This window comes from Bison bison, unplaced genomic scaffold (assembly GCF_000754665.1).
Source record: "Bison bison bison isolate TAMUID 2011002044 unplaced genomic scaffold, Bison_UMD1.0 scf7180017864158, whole genome shotgun sequence".
Taxonomy (NCBI): Eukaryota; Metazoa; Chordata; class Mammalia; order Artiodactyla; family Bovidae; genus Bison; species Bison bison.
In genome coordinates, this window is record NW_011494730.1 from 4,022,126 (window position 1) to 4,041,851 (window position 19,726).

Sequence of the window (19,726 nt, forward strand, 5' to 3'; positions counted from 1 at the left end):
GGGGCTGGGCGGAGCTGTGAGCCAGGTGTCATCTTCCTGCCCTTCAGGAGGCCTGAGGCTTAGGGGCCTGGGAGAGGCCCAGCCAAGTGTTCTGAGGACGGCTGGACCCAAAGGGAAGCCAGTCAGTGCCTTCAGGGGCCTGGGGAGAGGATGTGGAAAGGTCCCTTCAAAGATGCCAACCGCAGAAGTGGAGGAGTCAGCAGACGGGGGAGCCGGGGGTCCGACAGACCCCCAGAGCAAGCGGGGAGGGGAGCTGGGAGAGGGCTGAGCGGAGAGGAAGACTTCCTTCCCAGCAGAGGGTCGAGGGTATGATCCCTCCATAACAGTCATCTCTGGCCTTTGATTTGAGAGGGGCCCATGGCGGGAGGCTGGAGAAGGAAATGGAAACCCGCTCCGGTATTTTTGCCTGAAGAATATCCCCTGAACAGAAGAGCCTGGAATGCTGCAGTCCCCGGGGTCGCCAAGAGTTGGACACGACTGAGTGACGAAAACAGCAAACAAGCATGAGGGGAAGTGAGTTAATCAGGACAGAGGAGGGCGTCACTCTTTCCCAGGGGGCGCTGACCCCCTTGACCTGGACCCTTGGCACCGAGAGGGATGGTGCCTGATCACCGAAGGCTCGGGCCTCCTGGTCCTACCTGGTTCTCTGAGAGTGGCCACTCCACCCCCTCCTACAACCCCAAGATGCCTTTGTATCATGTCTGCTGCTACTTCTGCTGCTGCTAAGTCACTTCAGTTGTGTCCGACTCTGTGTGACCCCATGGACGGCAGGTCTGGGGTGAGGGAAATTCACTCCTGATTACACCGGCCGAGTGAGCAGCTTTCAAACTTCAAAGTCAGTACTTCAAAGTATTTCCTTCTGTGTTTCCAGAGAAACAATGCCAGTGCGATGCAGGTACACAGAGAGATTTATTTTCAGGAATTGGCTCACATGATTGCAGAGGCTGGCAAGCCCCAGATCTGCAGAGTGGGGCTGCAGGCTGGGGACTCAGGGAGGAGCTGAGGCTGTGGTTTGAGTCTGAAGGCGGTTTACTCACTGAATTCCCTCTTCTTTGGGGAACCTCCGTCTTTTTCTATTAGGGTCTTCCACTGATTGAATGAGGCCCACCCGTGCTATGGAGAGCAATCGACTCAGAGTCTACTGATTCAAAGGCTAATCACTTCTATGAATATCTTCATAGGGATATCTAGAATGTTTGACCAAATATCTGGGTACTCTGGCCCAGACACATTGACACATAAAACCATCTCAGCTCCCTTTGTTCTTGGTGACTCAGTAACCACTTTCACTCCCCCACTTCCTTCCCATAAGACTGTATGGTTGACACCAATTCTGCCAAGGCTGGTGGGGACTGAGGAGCCCTGGGGTACCGTAAAGAGCTTCAGTGAACAGAGGAGGGAAAGGGAAACACGGTGATTAATACTTAGAAATATTGTCCACCATGTGTGAAGTGACCTACATCTCTACCTCCTCCTCCCCACCCCTCATCCTGACACTTGGGACTCCGTAATCCCTCTCCTCGTCTGACCCCTTCTCAGGCCTTGAAACCCACTCTGCTTCCTGTCCATGGTGGAAAGACCCCTGGACAAGTAGCTTCACGGTCCCACGGGATCATCACACCTCTCTCTTGGCTCCTGTCTCTGTCACTTGCCACCTCTGGAAATTTCAGAAGCAGAGTCCCTCCGATGCCTCGGCACCTGCCATGGAAGTTCGTTTCTTCAACACTGAAGTTTTGTCTGTTTTTTCCAGAACTTCTAGAGATGCTCTATTCAGACGCTCTGTCCACCTTTAATTGAGTCGTTTGGCTTTTGGACATTGAGTTGTATGAGTGCTTTGCGTATTTTGGACGTTAACTCCTTGTAGGATTTATCATTTGCAAATATCTTCTCTCATTCAGTAGGTGGCCTCTTCGTGTTGTTGATAGCTTCCTTCACTATGCAAACGCTTCTTAGTTTGATGTAGTCTCATTAGTTTATTTTTGGTTTTGTTTCCCTTGCCTGAGGATATAGTGCCAAGAAATAGTCCTGGTACTGATGTTAGATGGCATCGTGCCTACATGTTCTTCCAGAAGTTTCACGGTTTCAAGTCTTACATTTAAGTCTGTAACCCAGCAAACGATTTTTGTTGTTGTTGTGCATGATGTGAGAGAATAGTCCAGTTTGATTCTTTTGCACGTAGCTATCCAGCTTTCCCCAAACCATTCACTGAAGAGGCTGTCTTCCATCACTTTGAATACTTCGTGCCACTTGCTTCTGGCCTACACAGTTTCTGCTGAAAAGTCTGCTGATTGTCTAACGGGAGTTCCCTTGTATCTAAATAGTTGCTTTTTTCTTGCTGCTTTTAAGATCATCTCCTTACCTTTCATCTTTTCCATTTAATTATGATGCACCTTAGCATGGATTTCTTCAGGTCCATCTTATTAGGGACTCTGTGTGCTTCCTGAACCTGTTTCCTTTCCCAGGTTAGGGCTGTTTTCAGCTGTTATTTTTTCAAATATGTCCTCTGACCCTTTCTCTCTTCTTCTTCTGAGGCTCTTATAGTGTAGCTGTTATTATGCTTGATATTGTCCCAGAGGTCTCTTAAACTATCCTCATTTTTTTAAATTCTTTTTTTTTAATTTATTTGATGAATGTATTTGGCTGTACCGCTCTTAGTTGTGGCATATGGGATCTTAGTTCCATGACCAGGGATCAAATCCAATGCCCCCTGCATTGGGAGTGTGGGGCCTTAACCGCTGGACCACCAGGAAGTCCCAAACTATCTTCATTTTAAAAATCCTTTTTCTGTCTTCTGTTCAGCTTCGGTGATTTCCACTACTTTGTCTTTCAGATCACTGATCTGTTCCTCTGTATCATTTAATATACTGCTGATTCTTCTTAGTGTGTTTTTGTTTCAGTTATGTGTTCTTTAGTTCTTTTTGATTATTTTTTATGTCTTCTAACTCTATTGAAATTATGTGTTCATCCACTCCTCTCACATCTTTATGACTGTTACCTTCTATGATCTTTACCTTGAACCTGTTATGGGATAGACTGCTTATATCCCCCTCGTTTAGTTCTTTTTCTAAGGTTATATCCTGTTCCTTCATTTGGCACTTATTCCTCTGTCTCCTTATTTTCCCCAATTTTCTGTGTTTATTTCTGTGTGTTGGGTAGGTTGGTTACCTTTCCCAAACTTGGAGAAGTGACCTTACACAGGAGATGTCCTGTGGGGCCCAACAGAGAACTCCCTTCTGGTCACCAGAGCTTTATGCTCTAGGAGTGGCCCCGAATGGCTGCGTGTGCCCTTCCGTGGTAAGGCCAAGTACTGAGGCCACGCTGGTAGATGAGGCTGGACCCCAGCCCAGGAGACTGGAAGTGCCTGGGCGACACCATGCCTTATGCAGTGACGTGGGCCCACTGGAGGACAGGGTAGGCTCATTCCATGGCTGGCTGTGCAGCCCGGAGGGGACTGGGGCTGCTGCTGGCCCTCTCACGAGTGGGATTGGGTCCCTGCATGGTGTCTGTGTGGCCCAGGGCAGGGTTAGCTGGGCCTGGTGCCAGCTCACTGGTGGGTGGGTGTGAGTCCCCAACACTGATGCGCTAGAGGGAAGACTCCAAAACGCCTCCTGCCAGTGCCAGTGTTATTGGGGTAGAACAAGCTCCCTAAAATGGACTCTGCCTGTGTCCCTGTCCCCAGGGGGAGCCCCAGTTGCCTGCACCCTCTCTGGGAGCCTCTCCAAGGTTAGCAAATATGTCTGATCTAGCAGGGTCCTTTCAAACTACCGCCTCTGCACTGGGTCTCAGAATATGTAAGATGTTGTTACATCATCTTGTGTGTGTCTCTTAAGAGCAGAGTCTAGAGCCCTCTGGCTGTCCTGAACATAAGCCATGCTTGGCTTTCAAAACTGGACATGCTGGGGGCTTGTCATCCCAGTGCAGGACCCTTGGGCTGGGGAGACTGATGTAAGGGTCAGACCCCTTGCTCCCTGGGGAGGGTCCCTGTGGTTGTGACAGTCATCCCATTTGGGGGTTGCCAACCTGGGGGGTGTGGATCTCAACTCTGCTGCATCTCTACCCTTCCTGCTCATCTCATCGTGGTCCCTTCTTTACATCTTCAGCTGTGGGAAATCTGTCCTGCTACTCTTTAGATAGTTGCTCTGTAAGAAGGTGTAATTTTGGTGTGACCACGGGTGGAGGTGGGCTCAGGGTTCATGGGTGGAGGGAGGGAGGGGTGGAGTGGGATGAAGGAAGGGAAGGGGAGAGACATGATGAGGAAGGGAAGGAGAAAGAGAGAGACAGGGACACACAGAGAGTGAGAGAGAGACAGAGGCAGAGGCTTCCTACTCTGCCATCTTGCCTCCTTTCTTGTTAGCATTTTTTGGCACGCTCTAGGTAAGATCTGTGGGTACCAAGCAAGCAAAGGAACAACCTCAGAGGGGATCCCTGGAAGCCACTATTCACAGGCGGCACAATGGATGAAGCAGTGCCACGGGTAATGACATAAAGGAACAAGGTTAGAAAATGCAGAGGCAGGAGACTGACGTCTCAAAATGAACAGGTTCTGAATGCCACCGGACTCTGAATAATAGCAGCCCCGCTCCCCTGCTCTTGCTGGATGGGATATAAAATCAGCCAGATGCACTTGACAATAAAAAACAGCACCTGAGCAGGAAGAGAAAGACATCACAAAGACTCTTCTAGGATGCCTATTGGACACAGAGCATACATAATTATCTCCTCTCTGTCCATTATTCTAAACTGTCATTGAGAAATCCCTACCTTACATGGCTCCCTGAATTTTAAAAGACAAGTTCTAATGAAATTGCTTCCATGTAGACAGAGGCCCTGCAGAAGGAAATATTTACTGAGGCCCCATTCACCATAAGAGCATTTCTGATCTAGAAGCTGGGGTTTTCTGAACATCAGGGGCAGAAGGGCTGGGGGACAAGGAAGCTGACAGTGTCAGATGGTTTAGGTAATTGGGTTGGGAAGGAAGTGAAGACGGGATGCGTGGAGTCCTGCTCCAAGGCCACAGAAGCGGAACCCAGAACCAAGATCCCCTCCAAAAATTGACTGAGTCCCTTTGTAAACCTTCCCAAAAGTCCCCCACCACCCCCGATCATCACCAGCAGGCTTCCTGACTCCAAATTAGGCAAAAACACCCACCTCAGTGATCACCATATAATGCCCTAACCAATCACCTAATGCCAACCTTCCAGCAGGAATTTTCTTTGTCTCGAGGCTATAAAAATGGGCTACTAACCCACAAAAATTGTCAGCTCTCCCTGGTCTGTCAGGTTGGCCTGCTGTGCTTGCAGCGCCCACATTGTCTCTGCTCTCTGTTCATAATAAACTCACTCCCTTCTGAAATGCTCTGTGTCTGGAAATTCTTTTCCAACCTGCCTTCAGACTATCATGACAGGATCAGTTCAGTTCAGTTCAGTCACTCAGTCATATTCAACTCTTTGTGACCCCATGGACTGCAGCATGACAGGCTTCCCTGTCCATTACCAACTCCTGGAGCTTACTCAAACTCATGTCCATCAAGTCGGTGATGCCATTCAACCATCTCATCCTCTGTCTTCCCCTTCTCCTGCCTTCCATCTTTCCCAGCATTAGGGTCTTTTCCAATGGGTCGGTTCTTTGCATTGGGTGGCCAAAGACTGGAGCTTCAGCTTCAGCATCAGTCCTTCCAGTGAATATTCAAGACTGATTTCCTTTAGGATGGACTGGTTGGATCTCCTTGCAGTCCAAGGGACTCTCAAGAGTCTTCTCCAACACCACCGTTCAAAAGCATCAATTCTTTGGTGCTCAGCCTTCTTTATAGTCCAACTCTCACATCCATACATGACCACTGGAAAAACCACAGCTTTGCTAGACACACTTTTGTTGGCAAAGTAATGTCTCCGCTTTGTAATATGCTGTCTAGGTTGGTCAGAGCTTTTCTTCCAAGGAGCAAGCGTCTTTTAATTTCATGGCTACAATTACCATCTGCAGTGATTTTGAACCCCTCTGCGAAAAAGTCTCTCACTGTTTCCATTGTTTCCCCATCTATTTGCCATGAAGTGATGGGACCAGATGCCATGATTTTAGTTTTCTGAATGTTGAGCTTTAAGCCAACTTTTTCACTCTCCTCTTTACTTTCATCAAGAGGCTCTTTAGTTCTTCTTCACTTTCTGCCATAAGGGTGGTGTCATCTGCATATCTGAGGTTATTGATATTTCTCCCAGCAATCTTTATTCCAGCTTGTGCTTCTTCCAGCCCAGTGTTTCTCATGATGTACTCTGCATATAAGTTAAATAAGCAGGGTCATAATATTCAGCCTTGACGTACTCCTTTTCCTATTTGGAACCAGTCTGTTGTTCCATGTCCAGTTCTAACTGTTGCTTCTTGACCTGCATACAGGTTTCTGAGGAGGACATGACAGGATGGACCTTAAAAATTCGGGGAACATGGATGACATGTGTGTGTCTTGTATGTTTTGTGTGTGTCAAAGGGAAACCACACTGGACCAAATGGCAGGGACAGTCCCGCTGGCCACCCCGACCCTGCTGAACTATGGGATTCAGTGGGAACAGGGGTGAGGAAGGGCAGGTGGGAAGGAGTGTTGGGGGAGATCAATGTAAGTGGAAGGGTCTTGGATGTGCTAGAGGGTCTCTCTGGATAAGCTGGTCGACGTGCTATAGGGCCAGCACTGTGGGCGGGTCCTCCTGAAGGACCCTGGAGGAACCTGGGAGCTTCGAGCGAGGAAGCTGGCGGAGCTCGGCAGGGGAATGGGGAGAAGGCTGGGAAGTATATGGTGGGAGCATCCCAGGAGCAGGTCTCTTAGCCCCACCTCGGTGGCCCCACATCTAGCTCAGCCTTGATACAGGCTTTCTGAAGGCTTGGGAGTTTCTTCCTTGGGTTCAGACAGAGGAGCAAGGGAGGGGGCATTGGTGGGGGGAAGAAGCGGGCAGTGGTAGGGAAGGGGAAGCTCAGAGCAGCTGGGGGAGGAGCTGGCTTTGAGGTGAATGTGGGGACCAGGGAGTTCGCTGGGCTAGGTTTCCAAAAGGAACTGCCTTTAGAAGCCAAGAAGGCCTGCCGGAGGACGGCCACGCCTTGACCATGCCCATGCAGGACAGGACCCCAGAGATGACCCCACAGGGGTAGCAGCCCACCTTCTGGGGCCCCTTTAATGGGCCCAATTTCCCCCGCCTCAGGCCTGAGTTGACCATCTCCTCCCCGCTCCCTGCCCTCCTCCCCTCTTCCCTCAGGCGGAGGTGAGCCGAGTCCAGGATTTAGGAATCAGAGTGCTTAGCTTTGCTTTTCAGAATCAACTGTTGTGGGTGGCAGGCACTGGGGGCTCCCGGCACACGTGAGTTCCTCTGGGGCTGCTCTCCTTCAGGTGGAGAACAGGAAACCGAGACGGGGAGGGAGAAGGAACGAACCAGCTCCTGCAGCTTGGATGCAGAGGACCCGATTAGAGTGGAGGCTTGCCTGGCCCTGGTGCCTGGATGCGGCTTCTTCTGTCATGTCGCAGGGTGGCTGAGGGCTGAGACAGGATCGGGGGTCTTGTGCAATAGGTCTGCACCTGCCCCTTCACCCTGGGGCACTGACATGAGCACTGAGGGCTCCCCGTCTGGGGTCCAAGCAGGGTGCCCACTTCAGAGCCCTCAGAGCCTGCTGATCCTGGATGGTGGTCCCCACCTCCCCAAAGGCAGCCCCCGCTTTGAGCTGTGGACCAAGGCAACCATGCCCGGCCACCTGTACCTCCAACTGCAACTCTACCTGAGATGTGGGACTCGGGAAGGAATGCCATCCTTGCCAGGTGGCCAACTTGCCCAGGGATAGGGGGACATGCATGAATGTCCCAAGTGTCCCAGAAAGATCCAGAGGTGTCACCTTGCAAAAGGTCCATGTCCCGAGAGCCCTCCCAGCTCCCTCTGCATGTCCCTAAGCTGGGCCACAGGGGTCAGGATGTGCTGCCCTGGAGAAGGGTTGCCACGGGCTCCCGTATACCTGCCGGCCCCCGCGATGGGTATAAAGTGTCGCAGAGCTGTCCCAGGGGAGCCCATGGGTGGTGTCGCTCAAGGTCTTCCCAGCTTCTGGGGCTGAAAGGTGCCCAGGTGGCTGTGTGTGTCTCATTATGAGTAGGGGGGCTCGGCTGGTACCCCCCTCAGTGGGGGTCGGGGAGCAGGCCTCAGCCCCAGTTGAGAAGCCCGGCCCTGTGAGCCTCTGACCTGCGGGCATGTCGGAGGGAGTGGACAGGGAGGTGGAAAGCTTGGGGGTAGGGCAGAGGGCTGGGGTGGACGTCCTTGGCGTGGCCACCCCACATGGGGCATCGGGTCATGGGCCCCGGAATGGCTAACGCTTGGGCCTCACTCCTTCAGAGGCTGGCCCTGAGCCTCCTGATGCCAGAGGAGCTGATAGATTCCCCCAGGAGGGCTTAAGCTGATATTTGCCATGCCAGGGACTGAGACCCATTAAAGGAGGGAGCCGGGGATGGGGGGCACGGGCGGGGTGGGCAGGGGGTGGGGTGGTGAGAGGGAAGGGCAGCAGGGCGTGAGGGGGGAGGTGGAGGACTGTCTTGCTTGGGCTCTGCAATGAGGAAGTTCTCTGCAGCTCAGCTTCCTTTCCCTTGCCGAGTGCCTGAAACAGGAAGTCGGTCAGCGAGCGGGTGGCAGGAGCAGCAGCAGCTGGGGCGACTGAGAGGGAACCCACGGAGGGTCGCAGCACAGGAGGGCCCAGCTCCCCCGTCGGCGCAGCGTCCGGTCCAGGGGGGAGGCCACCCGGCCCGGCCCCAGGGAGCCCCGCGCCCGCCATGGTCCCCTGCTGGAACCATGGCAACATCACCCGCTCCAAGGCAGAGGAGCTGCTGTCCAGAACGGGCAAGGATGGGAGCTTCCTCGTGCGCGCCAGCGAGTCCATCTCCCGGGCCTACGCGCTCTGTGTGCTGTGAGTACCCAACCTGCCCACGCCGGCCTGGCCTGGCAATGGAGGTGTTGGAGGTGCCGCTTGCGCACAGGGCAAGCTGGGTCGGGGCACGCTGGGCCCTAGGATGGGGTTGTTTCTGTGTCCAGCGACCTTGCGCTTCCCAGGTTTGTTGGTGGGTCCAGCTGAGGCCTGTCGGGGGACCTGCTCGGCCTCGGAGTTGGGGTTTTGAGAGCAGGAGCCCTCCAGGGCTAGCCTGGGGTCTGGGCCGCACACCCCAGCAACCATCAAGCAGCAGGACCAGGGGCTTCCTTGAGGTTCCAGGGACCAAGGCAGGAGGGGGGTGTCCACGGCCTGTGAGCCGGGCGGAAACTCAGGGCTCCGTGGTGGTGGGAGTGTTAGAAAGCAGCTGGGTCAGTTCAGGTGTTGGTCAAAGATGCACAGCTGGGAAACAGTCCTGGAAGAACGGAAGTGGCAAGAGAGAACCCTTCCTGTGCCAGAGTATGGGACTTTGGAGGAAGCTGTTGTCTGGGGAGCCGTGAACACGGGGAGTCGCTCAAGAAAGGATCAGAGGCTGTATCTGGGGCCCTGGGAGCAGAGGAAGTCATGTTACCAACAGCAGGAGCCACTTCTCACCCGTCCAATGCCCTCAGCCGTGTCCCCACCTTTTGAGGCCTCTCGGCCACCATCGACTGCCCCCCCACCCCCAGTTCTGGGATGTTGCTGAATGCGCCAGTTGTCCTAAAACTGGGGAACCGGCCACTTGCTGACAGTTCCTTTTTGTAACACCCTTCTCCACCAATGTCTGAGGGAGGCCCTTGGCCCTGCCACTCTGCCACCCTGTGGTCTAACCATGCCCTCTGGGGCCTTGGGCGTGATGGGGGAAGGGCACGTTCACCTGCACCTCTCAGGTAGCACCCCTGGGCTTGCAGAAGGGTCCCTCTGAGCAGGCAGACGCTACCGCCATCCATGCAGGAGGGGAAATGGGTCACGGGTCACAGACCTTATTTGGAGCTTGTTGAGTTTGAGTATTTGTCTATGCGTCAACCTATTTCAACTTTGCGACAATCTGAAGTGCAGGTCCTTTTCTTGGCTGCTCTTGCAGATGAGGAAATTGAGGCTCAGATGGGTTAACCAAGGGATGACAAAGTCAACACTGTCCGTCCCCAGAGGCTGCACCCAGACAGAGAGACGGCTGCTGCCACCCCAGTCCTGTACCTGTCAAGTCAGTGTGAGCCTGGGTTCCAGTGGCAGCGAGAGAAGACAGGGTGTTTACCAGGGTGAACTGGGACTGTTTGGAAATTAACCCAAGCTTTTAGCTGGCCACCTGGCCCGAGGTCTGACTGCATCAGAGCCTCGCCCTCCCAAGGCCAGTTTCCTGAGTCCCCAGTTCTCACACCCGGGGTGGGGGGAAAGGGAAGCAGACCTAGTCTTCCCCACAGGCACAGCCCCTGTGGGGACCCATCGACCCGGGCGTAGAGACAGTGGGGACATCCTGATCTGTCTCCCCTCAGCCCACGTGCAGCTCTCCCCTCCCCTCAGAGACCTCGGGAGCTTCCAGGCTCCAGCTCACTAACCTTCACAGCAGCCCTTTGACCAGGGAGCTGTGGTCAGGCTCAGGCTACAGATTGCAACAAGGGTCTCTGACTCTAAACTGGGAGCCTTGCGACAGCCAGAGCCAGAGCTAGGAGAAGCCATGAAACCTCTAGTCCCACCGCCCCTGACTTTGCAGGTGGGCAGACCTCAGAGAGCTTGAGGCTTTAGTCCACACCGCCCTGCTGTGTGTGTGTGTGTGTGTTAGTTGCTCAGTGGTGTCCGACTCTTTGCGACCTCGTGGACTGGATAGCCTGTCGGGTTCCTCTGGGATTTCCCAGGCAAGAATACTGGAGTGGGTTGCCATTCCCTTCCCCAGGGGATCTTTCTGACCCAGAGATCGAACCTGGGTCTCCTGCTTTGCAGGCGTATTCTTAACCGTCGGAGCTACCAGGGCAGCCCCTACGCTGCTGGGCCGGCTGGTGGCAAACTGGGATCCCAGAGGGTGTGCGGTATTCGTTCCTCTCTTGCGTCTCCTTCCCTCCCCTCCCTGGTGCTGAGTTACTCTTGGAGCCTTGGCAACTGTGCAGGGTCTGCCTCTTCGGGAGGGTACCCGTGGCCCACACCCCACCCCATACCCACCATCCTCCGAGTCCAGGGCTGGGCTTCTTGTTAGTCTCCCAGCCCCAAGGCCCCTTTAGCTCCAGACAGCAGGGCTTGGAGCCCTCCCCAGGGAGCCAAGCCGTGAGGCCAGGCGCTAACTCCAGGCCCGGGGCTCCCCTATCCCCTTGGCTCTGTGGGGGGAAGTCATGATTCCCGCAGGGGCAGGAGCCCCTGTAGGATGTGGGATACCACGAACCACCGAACTCTCCAAAACCCTGGGAGACCTCCTTTTGCCACCACCTTTAATGTTGCCAATTAAGGAGATTTAAAAACGAAAACCTAGCTAAGTGATATCTAACTGCCACCTCTTAGCCGTTCACTAGCTAAGTGATATCTAACTGCCACCTCTTAGCCGTTCATTTCATGAAAGTATCCTTTAACGGCACCGAAAAGGCAAGAAGAACGTGCTCTTGAAAAACAAACAGAAAAAGTCAAAAGGCCAGTCCTTTAAATCATGGAGGTTTGACTTCCTGAAAAACAGCCCCCCACCCTCCCATCCCATCCTTAGCTTTCTCTGTTCCTGGGACTGGTAAAACCTTGTCCTCCTGGTCCTCCGCCAGCAAGGGGCACCCCAGTGGGGTTCCACAAGCATGAGTCTCCCAGGCATCAGGCTCTACGCTCTGCTTCTCTCCGGGAGATGCTGAGACAGCAGGGCCCCAGGTAAGCCAGCTATGGTGTCAAGGCCTTTTAATGACCCTGCTCCAAAGTGAGCAAGGAAGCCTCTAAGACTGGCCCTCCTACGCTGGAAAAATCTATATGGGAAAAGACCTCAGGCACCCTGCTCGGACCCCAGTGCCTTGAGCATATTCCCGGCTCCTCCAGTTGAGAGAGGAGGGCAGCAGGAGGCTTCCAACGCCTGGTTTAGACTGCGATGCTTGGAGCTCCAGGAACCGAGGGCAGCTTCCTCGGGAGTGGCCTGCTTGCTGGAGAAAGAGGACAGGATTTGCCTATTTAAATGGAACTAAGGAGGGGGTGAGGGAAACGCCAAAAGACAAGGCTGCGATTGATAGCGGCCCACGTGACCGATGTGTGCACGTTCGCCCCCGGGCCTAGCAAAGCTGCACTTCCTCTCGGGAGGTCAGCCCTACACCTGCCTCGGAGCAAGACGACACAGGTCCCTCCTCCACAGCTCAGAAAACCTCAGAAAAACCGAGGCCCATCTCAGGGTGCAGAGAGCTGGAGGGGAGGACCCCAGGCAGCTGACTCCATAGACGGAGTCCCGCTCTGCCTTCTTGCAGCAAGGGGCTTGAGATCGCGAGGGGCAGTGGGTCTTCTGGGTGGGGCCTATGTCACGCTCCCCTGGCTCCACGCGAACCCGCCAGCAGACTAGGGAGGTCAGGGGGGCTCCTTGATGGGGCTGTCTGGCCCCTTTTGTACAGAGGATACTAAGAGACTGTCAAGCTTGTGTCTTCCTCTCCTGCCAGGACTGCGCTTCCACGTGAGGCCAGCACACCTGCCATGTGCTTTCTGCTGCAGGGAAGAGGTACACCTTTGGGGATTCAGGTCCATCCGCGTGCGGGGTCATGGGTCAGTTGGGGCCAGGCTTTCCTTGCCCTGGCTGGACAGGCTGAACCAGAGCAATGGCCCAGAGGAGTCAGCGATATACTGCCGTCTCCGTAAGAGCAGCCCAGCCCCCAAGAGTGAGCCTATATATTCTGGGTCCATCAGCCACCATGCAGGATAGAGTTGCCTGGTCCAGTGGTGTTTCCACTAAACCACACAGGAGAGAGTTGGCTTCCCTCCCAGGGGCAGAGGCAGGCAAGTGCTAGAAACCCATGCCTGGCCTGACCAGCTGTGACGAGGACGTGATCTTGGTTTCCCTCAGCACCTGGCCGACCACAAGCTTTGCCCAGGCAAAGCTACAGCCGCCTTCCCAGGGACAGTACACGGCAGCCTGGACTTGGCAGCCTTGTGAGCACGGCCAGAAAGACAAAGAGGCCCCAGAAGGACATTTTGTCACCAAAAGTGCCCTTTGAGAAGGCATTCTACTTGTTAGTAAGAAAGTTATGGCCCCTTGAGGTAGGGCAGGCCATACCATTGCAGCCTTGCTCTGCAAACCGAAGGTGGATACTGATGCATTCTGCCTAAAAATAACAGTAGAAGACAACCTGCATGTCAGATTCTGTTCTAAGCTCTTCGCACACACTGACTCACTCACTGTCCACACTGGCCTTCGGAGGAAGTGTGGTTATTATCCGCACTTTACAGGTGCGGAAAACTGAGACCCAGAGAGGTTAGGTAACATGCTGTATGTTCACAGTACTAATGACGGCAGGACCAGGACTTGAATTTACTGTTTCTGGGAGAGAGGAAGAGAGAGACGTCAGCAAGTCTGGGTGTGCGTAGAGTCAGAGGAGGCCTGGAGGGGAGACCCCTCGTGATGGAGCACAGAGAAGGGACTTGTCAGGGGAGTGGGCAGAAATGTCCTGGAGAGGTGTAAAGCCATTTACTAAGGTGTGAATGGGTCTGATGTAATCCTTCCTCCAACCCCCTTTCAAACTTTAGGAAAGTTTATACTGATCCCAGATGCTGGGAAAGATTGAGGGCAGGAGGAGAAGTGGGCAGCAGTGGGTGAGATGGTTGGATGGCATCACCAACTCCATGGACATGAGTTTGAGCAGACTCCGGGAGATGGTGAAGGACAGAGAAGTCTGGTATACTGCAGTTCATGGGGTCACAAAGAGTTGGACACAACTTAGCAACTAAACAACAAGAACGACAAATATTGCTCATGAATTACTTTTGTGCAAGTGCAAAGGAAAAGACTGTTTTTCCCATCTGGTATTGACAAAGGGTGAGAGATGCTGGCACAGACAGTAGTCAGAGCCAGAGGACCACAGCTCCTAAAAGCTGGTTTGTGTAAGAGATTGTTCGGTTCGCTCTCTAGTTGTCCAGGGACCACTATTCTGAGCAGTCCTTCTGCGTTCAGGACCAAGAAGGGAGTGATGTGCCTGGGGAGGCCTCTCCGTCTAACAGGTTCCTGGTACTTTCTTTGTGCAGCGACTCGTAAAACCCATAGTCGAGCGTCCCCAGGTTCTCTGTGCCCTAGCTTAGCGTCCTGGAGAAATTTTTCCAGAACCAGGGAAGCTTGGCTTTGGTTTGTCTTTCCCTAGTGGGTCAGCAGTAAAGAATCAGCCTGTAATGCAGGCGACCCAAGTTCAGTCCCTGGGTCTGGAAGATCCCCTGCGGGAGGGCATGGCAACCCACTCCAGTATTCTTGCATGGAGAATCCCATAGACAGAGCCTGGTGGGCTACATTTTGTAGGGTCTCAAACAGTCGGACACAACCAAAGAGACTGAGCACCTGTCTACCTGACAGGTGAGAGTCACCTGTGCACAGACTTCGGAGCTTCTCCGATGAGTGGTCCCATCTCCTGGACCGTGAACCCCAGCATGACCATGAGAGGTGGTGCTCTAGGCCTTCCTCCCTGCCCCAGTGATGGAGGGGCTTCCCTCGCTAATTCAGGTCATGTGATGAAGTCCTTAGGGGCAAGCCCTCTGCAGTTGGCTGGGCCTCGTGTGAGTTGTAACCTCTGTGAGATGCTAACCTCCCTGTACCCACCCAGGGTCCTCAGTGGGGAAATGCCCGCTCATTGGGTTAATTTTTTATTGCAGTAAAACTCACATCCTGTAGAATCAGTGTACCATTCAGTGGTGTGTAGTGCATTCATAACGTAAAACCATCAGTTCAGTTCAGTTCAGTTGCTCAGTCCTGTCCAATTCTTTGCAACCCCATGGACTGCAGCACGCCAGGCTTCCCTGTCCATCATCAACTCCTGGAGCTTGCTCAAACTCATGTCCATCGAGTTGGTGATGCCATCCAACCATCTAACACCAGAACATTTCATCACCCCTCCCCTTCCTAAAAAACCTGAACCTCTTAGGAGTCACTTCCCATTTCCCAAAAAGCCTGAACCTCTTAGGAGTCACTTCCCATTTCTGTCCCTCCCAAGCTGTGGCAACTACTGATTGACTTACTTTCTGTCTCTGACAATTTGCCTGTTCTGGGTAATTTCATAGGAATAGAATCATATAATATGTGGCCTTTCGTATCTGACTTCTTACCAGGCATAATGCTTCCAAGGTTTATCCATGTTGTAGTATGAGTCATCCCTTTTCATGGATAAATAGTAGCCCATTTAATCAAGAGGTCACATTTTATTTAGCTGTTCATCAGTTGACAGGCATTTAGGTTGCTCCTCCTTTTGTGCTATTAGGAATGGTGCTGCTGCTGCTAAGTCGCTTCAGTCGTGTCCAACTCTGTGTGACCCCACAGACGGCAGCCCACCAGGCTCCCCCGTCCCTGGGATTCTCCAGGCGAGAACACTGGAGTGGGTTGCCATTTCCTTCTGCAATGCGTGAAGGTGAAAAGTGAAAGTGAAGTCGCTCAGTCGTGTCCGACCCTCAGCGACCCCGTGGACTGCTGCCTTCCAGCCTCCTCCATCCATGGGATTTTCCCAGGCAGGAGTACTGGAGTGGGGTGCCATTGCCTTCTCCGATGAATGATGCTGCTGTGGTCATTTAAGTTCAAGTTTTTTTATGCACATGTGTTTTCAACTGTCGTGGGTGGAACTGCTGGGTCATGTGGTAATTCTGTGTTTTACATTTTGTGGAACTGTCCATCTTTTCTACAGCAGTGGTGCTGTTTCATTCCCATCAGCAGGGTCTGAGGGTTCTAATGTTTCCACACCCTCACCACACTTGTTACTATCGTTTTGGTAATGGCCGTCCTAGTGGGTGTGAAGTAGCCTCTTACTGTGACTTGGGCTGGCATCACTCTAATGATGGATGTCGTTGAGCCTCTTCTCTGCTCCTTGGCCATTTGTATACCTTCTTTGAAGAAATGTCTGTTCGTATCTTTGGCCCGTGTAAAAAATGGAGTGATTTGTCTTTCCGTTGATGTCATTGGATTATTGAGAGGATAAAACGGGACAGTGTGGAGATAAGCATACATAGTCAGCACCCGCTGAACCCTGGCTGTTCCTTTTTTTTTTTTAATTGGAGGATAATTGCTGTGCAACACGGTTGTGGTCTCTGCCTTAGGGCAACGCGAATGAGTCATAATTCGACACATATATCCCCTTCCTCTAGACCGCCTCCCCTCCCCACCCCTCTAGGTCATCACGGAGTGCCAGGTGAGCCTCCCTGTGCTGTGCAGCAGCGTCCTGCCGGTTATCTGTTTCACACACGGTGGTGTATGGGTGTCAATGCTCCTTTCTCAGTCTGTCCTTCCCTCTCCTCCCCACGCCCTGGCCTCCAGCCCGGTCTCCACACCTGCGTCTCCATTTCCTCTCTGTCAATAAGTTCGTCCGTCCTGGTTTTCTAGATGCCAGCCATACGCCATTAACATACTGTATCTGACCTAGCTTCGCGCTGTATGACAGGCTCTTGGCCATGACTTTTTACGAGCTGCCAAGTGAGGAGCGACATCTCAGAGGCAGAGGAGGGAAGGCCGGTGTGCGAGGAGCGCTCCGCAGGAGGGGAGAGGAGGGCGGTGGCTGAGCGTCACTCCTGGGGCTTCCTGGAGCCGCGGGAGCCTCCGGGAGACACTGAGCTGTCATGTGGGGCCCCTCAGAGGAAGTGCTCGGAGAGACGAGGCAGGAAGAGAACGCGGATGACGCACGCGTGGCCGCGGCTGTGGGCGGGGGGCCCGGTGAGCGCCCGGAGGTCAGAGAGAGAGAGGGGCCTGGGGCTCAGGGGCCAGGAAGAAGCGCTGAATGAAGCTGGGAGAAGGAAGAGAAAGGCGAGACGCGGAGGCCATCTTAACAGTGATTAACCACCAACACAGGAGGGAGAGACTGAGGGATCTGGAGTCCGAAGGCTCCAAGGAAGCCCAGCGGCAGATGAGGTGGCTTCAGTGTCCACAGCCCTGCAGGCTAGGCCCCCGGGCAGCTCTGTGGACCGGCTCCCTCCTCTCTCTCCTGCTGACTTCACAGTCCCTTTGTCCCATTATTGAGAAAAGTGTTGTGTTTCCAAGTACCAGGACCCAGACTTTTTGGGTTCGATTACTTACTGTAAATGACACCAAAGGGTCAGCTGGCCCAGCCCCTCCCTTGCCAACCAGAAACCTGCCCTCCAGAGGGGAGAGTCTTGCTAGGCATCCCGTGTGTCAGGAGCAGTGTAGACATAGACCCTCTGATAAACAGGGCGGTGTTTTGTTCAGTTCAGTTCAGTTCAGTCGCTCTGTCGTGTTCGCCTCTTTGAGACCCCCGTGGACCCCTGGCAGCACGCCAGGCCTCCCTGTCCCTCACCATCTCCCAGAGCTTGCTCAAACTCATACCCATTGAGTCGGTGATGCCATCCAACCGTCTCATCCTCCATCGTCCCCTTCTCGCACGTTTTTCCAAGTAACCTTAAAAAATACAGTATTAAGTTAAACATATAGAGTTCAAGGTGTTAAGGAGGAAAATAATTACCCAACCACTGAGATGAGAGACTAACACAAATAATGTTAATTTGTTGCTGTATTTTCTCATTTATATTCTCTATATTTATATAGATAGATACATATGTCTATACATAGGTAGATACATACATACCTCTATAAGTTTCATAAGCTCCATATTATATTAATATATGCCTAATACCATGTAATTTTAGTCTGCATTTTCTAGCAACATTAGCATTTTCTCATTTAGTTAACATTTCTTCCTAAATATCATATTTAATAGATGCACAAATTCTATTACACAATGCACCATAATTTATGGACTACTCTTCTACTGTCAGACATTCAACTTACTAACAGTGTTTCGTTATTTTAAATATGACAGTGATGAAGGTCTTTGTGCAAATATGTGACATTTCTGATGATAGATTTCTAGGGGAGGAAGTACTGGATCAAAGGATAATGTTTTTAAGGCTCTTGATGGAAAACGACAAATTGCTTTCCAGAAATCTTGTTATAATTTATGTTCTGGTAAGCAGTGCCAAAGAGCACCCACCTCATTCCAGCCTCCATTTACTGAATATTTTCATTTTTAAAATATATTGAATTACAAGGTGAAAGGTAGCTTATTTCCGTTCATTTTGATTTGCATTGCTTGATTGCAGTCGTGGTAAACTTGTTTGGATTATTGACTTTCATCATTTCTCTCTTGTGAATGGTCTGCTTCATTCTCTCTTTGCCTTTTTTCATTTGAAACTGTAGTTTTTCTGTTATCACCTCTTTGCATGAATTCCTTATATCACATTTGTTGCAAATATTTTCGCTGTGGTTGCCTTTAAACTTTATGACTTTCCCCGCCCCCCACATTCAGAGATTGTAAATTTTTGTAAAGTCTATCAATCATGCTCTTTTGTGACTTTTTCCCCTTTACTTTCCAATGTAGAGTCCTTCTGCACCCAGGAATTTTGTTTCTTTTGCTTCCTGTCGGGAGCAGGGCCTTTAGAGCTAATAGGCTAAGGCTAAGAAGCCACTCTGCCTTTCCAAGCTCTGGTAGATTGTCTAACGCTATGGGGCCTCAGTTTCCTCATCTGAAAACCAGGGATAAGAATACCCATGTGGTGTTGTTGGATGGACTGAATGAAAAGTGTATATCACATGCTTAGCAGAGTATTTGGCAAAAGCAGATGGAGAAAATGTTGGTTTTTCTGTTTTGCTGTTACTGTTCTACACTGAACACTTTAATCTCTCTGGAATTAATGGATGATGTAAGACAAAGATTTATGGGCATTTTTCTCAAGTAACCATCTTTCTTGAAACCTCCCACTGAATAGCTTATTCCTTGCTCTTCGTGGCCTCTCTCTTACCATGTATTAAGTCTCCCGTATCTCTTTCTTGCCTGTTTAGCCCGGTCCACTTCTGTCTGCTTCTCTCACACCAAGTTCACACTGAATGCCTTACCACCGTTTTATAAACTATTTTACTTTAGGATTTGCATATCTATTCTTTTAAAGTATTCTTCCAGATAAGCCAGATGATAATTTTGACAAGTTGGAAAAAATACTAGTGGGACTTTAAGAAAATTTATTTTTGGCTGCTCAGAGGGCTTTAGTTGCTGCACGCGGGCTGCCACGCGTCGGGTACTCTCTGGTTGCGGTGTGCAGACTTCTCACTGCTCCCTCTTGTTGAGGAGCGTGGGTTCTAGGGCATGTGAGCTCGGTAGTTGGGGCTTAGTTGCCCCACGGCATGCGGAATCTTCCCAACCCAGGGATCGAACTCATGTGCCCTGCATTGGCAGACGGATTCTTAACCACTTCCCTGGTCCACCACGGAAGTCCACTATTCGCACTTTGATTGTAAGTGCATGAAATCCGTAATACAACTTGTACAAATGGACATTTCAGTATTTTTCAGTCTTAATAATAAATACAGCTATCGCTATTATTTTTAACTTGGTAATTTTCTTCACAGGTCCTACATATTTGTTCAATTGCTCAGTCGTGTCCGACTCTTTGTGACCCCATGAATTGCAGCACACCAGGCCTCCCTGTCCATCACCAACTCCCGGAGTTCACTCAGATTCATGTCCATCGAGTCAGTGATGCCATCCAGCCATCTCATCCTTTGTCATCCCCTTCTCCTCCTGCCCCCAATCCCTCCCAGGATCAGGGTCTTTTCCAATGAGTCAACTCTTCGAATGAGGTGGCCAAAGTACTGGAGTTTCAGCTTCAGCATCACTCCTTCCAATGAAAC

The 19,726-nt window shown here is 51.9% G+C and overlaps 1 protein-coding gene across 1 annotated transcript in view; it reads left to right on the forward strand.

Moving 5' to 3' along the window:
• The first annotated feature begins 8,561 nt into the window (after positions 1-8,561).
• INPP5D (inositol polyphosphate-5-phosphatase, 145kDa) overlaps positions 8,562-19,726 on the forward strand; it is a 141,387-nt gene continuing 130,222 nt past the window's right edge. The window contains 1 exon segment of the mRNA XM_010841232.1: positions 8,562-8,916. Within this exon segment, the coding sequence (XP_010839534.1) occupies positions 8,783-8,916 (134 nt within the window). The 5' untranslated portion in view covers positions 8,562-8,782.